Source organism: Acomys minous (assembly GCF_964271855.1).
Source record: "Acomys minous genome assembly, chromosome: 20".
NCBI classification, from domain to species: domain Eukaryota; kingdom Metazoa; phylum Chordata; class Mammalia; order Rodentia; family Muridae; genus Acomys; species Acomys minous.
In genome coordinates, this window is record NC_140502.1 from 16,633,600 (window position 1) to 16,636,183 (window position 2,584).

Below are 2,584 nucleotides of genomic sequence, written 5' to 3' on the forward strand. Positions count from 1 at the left end.
CCCAAGTGCTGAGATTAAAGATGTGTGCCGCTGCACCAGGCTAGAGATTTTTTTTAAATTATGTCCATGGGTGCATGTGTGTGCAAATGAGCACAGGAGGCCAGAGGAGGGCATTAGATCCCCCAGAGCTGGAATTACAGGCAATTGTGAGCCATACAATGTGGGTGCTGGGAACTGAACCTAGGTCCTTTGCAAGAGAAATATGTGCTCTTAACCCCTGAGCAATCTCTCTAGACCATTTTGTTACTTACTTATTATTATTTTAAAATATTCTTTGGTTTGAAGAAGAAAAAGAAACGTGGAAATGATGTGATTTCATCTACTCTTGTGCATGTACATGGAAGGCAAATGCTCTACCACTGAGGGATATCCCTAGCCCTGGCATTAATTATATCTATACGCATGTACACACATGCATGAAATTAACTGATTAAATATGTGCATGTACAATATATGCACTTATGCATAGATGTATTATTGTATGTATGACATGTGAAGATAACGCATGCATGGACAGGGGCACGTTAATATAATGTGTGCACCTGTGCATGGCTGTATGTATGATGGGTGAGTATAATTCACGTGTTCATAAGCAGGAACATGTAAATATAATATGTTCATATGTTTATGATTGTATGTATGTATGTATGTGACGACAATGCACAATTGCATCTATGTGATCAGGTAGGTGGCTGAACACATGTATGTATGTATGTATGTACATAATTGCACATATGTGAAAATAACTCATGGTTATATGTATGCACGCGTGGGCATGCATAAAATGCATGCTGATGCATGATGGCTGATATATGCAAGGATGTATGTGTGACTACTTGCATGTGTGATGCATGTGTGATCCGTGCATGTAGGTTCCTGTGTGCATGTGTACATGCATGACTGGATGGGTACACACATCCTGGACAGAGCTGCCCGATCATCAGATGCCATTTGGCGATGTGTGACTCTTACCATCGTCAGCCTTGGTACGGTGAGGATTCTGAGACAGTTTACTCACCCTCACCTTCCCGGGCTCCCTCTAGGTCTGGTTCAAGAACCGCAGGGCGAAATGCAGACAGCAACGGCAGCAGCAAAAGCAGCAGCAGCAGCAGCCCCCGGGGGCACAGGCCAAGGCTCGGCCTGTGAAGAGGAAGGCAGGCGCTTCCCCACGACCTTCGACGGATGTTTGCACCGACCCTTTGGGCATCGCAGATTCCTACAGCCCATCTCTGCCCGGCCCCTCAGGCTCACCTAACACGGCGGTGGCCACCGTGTCCATCTGGAGTCCGGCCTCGGAGTCTCCTCTGCCTGAGGCCCAGCGAGCCGGCCTGGTTGCCTCGGGGCCCTCTCTCACCACGGCCCCTTACGCCATGACCTATGCCCCTGCCTCTACTTTCCACCCTTCTCCTTCAGCTTATGCGTCTCCAAGCTCCTACTTCAGTGGGCTGGATCCCTACCTTTCTCCCATGGTGCCCCAGTTAGGGGGTCCGGCTCTCAGCCCCCTCTCCGGCCCCTCTGTGGGGCCATCCCTGACCCAGTCTCCCACTTCCTTGTCAGGCCAGGGTTACGGCACCTACAGCCCCGTGGACAGCTTGGAATTCAAGGACCCCACAGGCACCTGGAAATTCACCTACAACCCCATGGACCCTCTGGACTACAAAGATCAGAGTGCCTGGAAGTTTCAGATCTTGTAGAAGAGGGTCCCCAATTCCCCCTTCCAGCTGAATCACCCTCTCCAGGACTCCATAGGCCTTTTCCAGCTTAGATTCCAGGAGATTAGCTCCCCCCAAAAGTAACAGGAAGTTGTAAGCCTGCCAAAGGCTGTGGACATTGCAGCCTCAGGTGCAGGCCACCCTCAGCTGGGTTAGGGAGCTTGGCCCCTTTACCGCCCTATCCCACATCATGAAAGAGGTTCCTTCCTCCCCCGAGATGCCCGCGGCAGTGATCAGATACCATGACTGTGATGCGCATATCTGATGCTTTCCCCGCCCCAGACTTCAGTAAAGGTGCTGAGAGCTTGCTCCAGAAAGAAGAGAAATCTATCTTGCAAGTGACCTGGAGAGTGTTTGGGTCAGAACTCACGGTGCCCCTAAGCCAGGTGTGGGGACTCCATACCTGTCAGTCCCAGCACTGAAGAAGCTGAGGAACTTGAGAGCCAGCCTGGGCTACAAGAGTGAGATTTCGAAACTGATTTGGAAATTTGTGTACAGTTAAATTTAACAAATGCCAGGTTTACATGGGTAGGTTTAGAGGGTTGTTCATTCGTTTTACATGTATATATGATTTATGTATCTGTATGTATATTACCGGCATGAGCCACCAAACTGAGCTGGGAGGCCATGGCTTGTACAGAAACAAATGCAAAAGAGCCTTGATGTGACTACTGGGAATGACTCGAGAGATGAGTAGAATGTTCTAGAACCCAAGGTGCCCCAGTCACAGGTTCCCATGGTTAGCTTGAGGGGGGCACAAGTGCTGGGGGCTTCCAGGTGTCTGTGGACGTTGAATCTCATCAACAGGATGAAAGTCCTATTGATGGGCCCACCGGGGTAGGGGTCTTTTAGACGTCCCTAGGGTATGTCCA

General features: G+C 49.7%; 1 protein-coding gene across 1 annotated transcript; it reads left to right on the forward strand.

The window, feature by feature from the left end:
* Positions 1 to 904: 904 nt before the first annotated feature.
* LOC311591111 (cone-rod homeobox protein-like) lies at positions 905 to 1,739 on the forward strand (the record flags this gene model as incomplete). The annotated part of the gene is made up of 2 exons (XM_084770479.1): positions 905 to 991; positions 1,044 to 1,739. 2 exons carry the CDS (start codon positions 905 to 907, stop codon positions 1,692 to 1,694), a joined length of 738 nt encoding a protein of 245 aa, XP_084626605.1. The 3' UTR covers positions 1,695 to 1,739.
* Between the last annotated feature and the right edge of the window lie 845 nt (positions 1,740 to 2,584).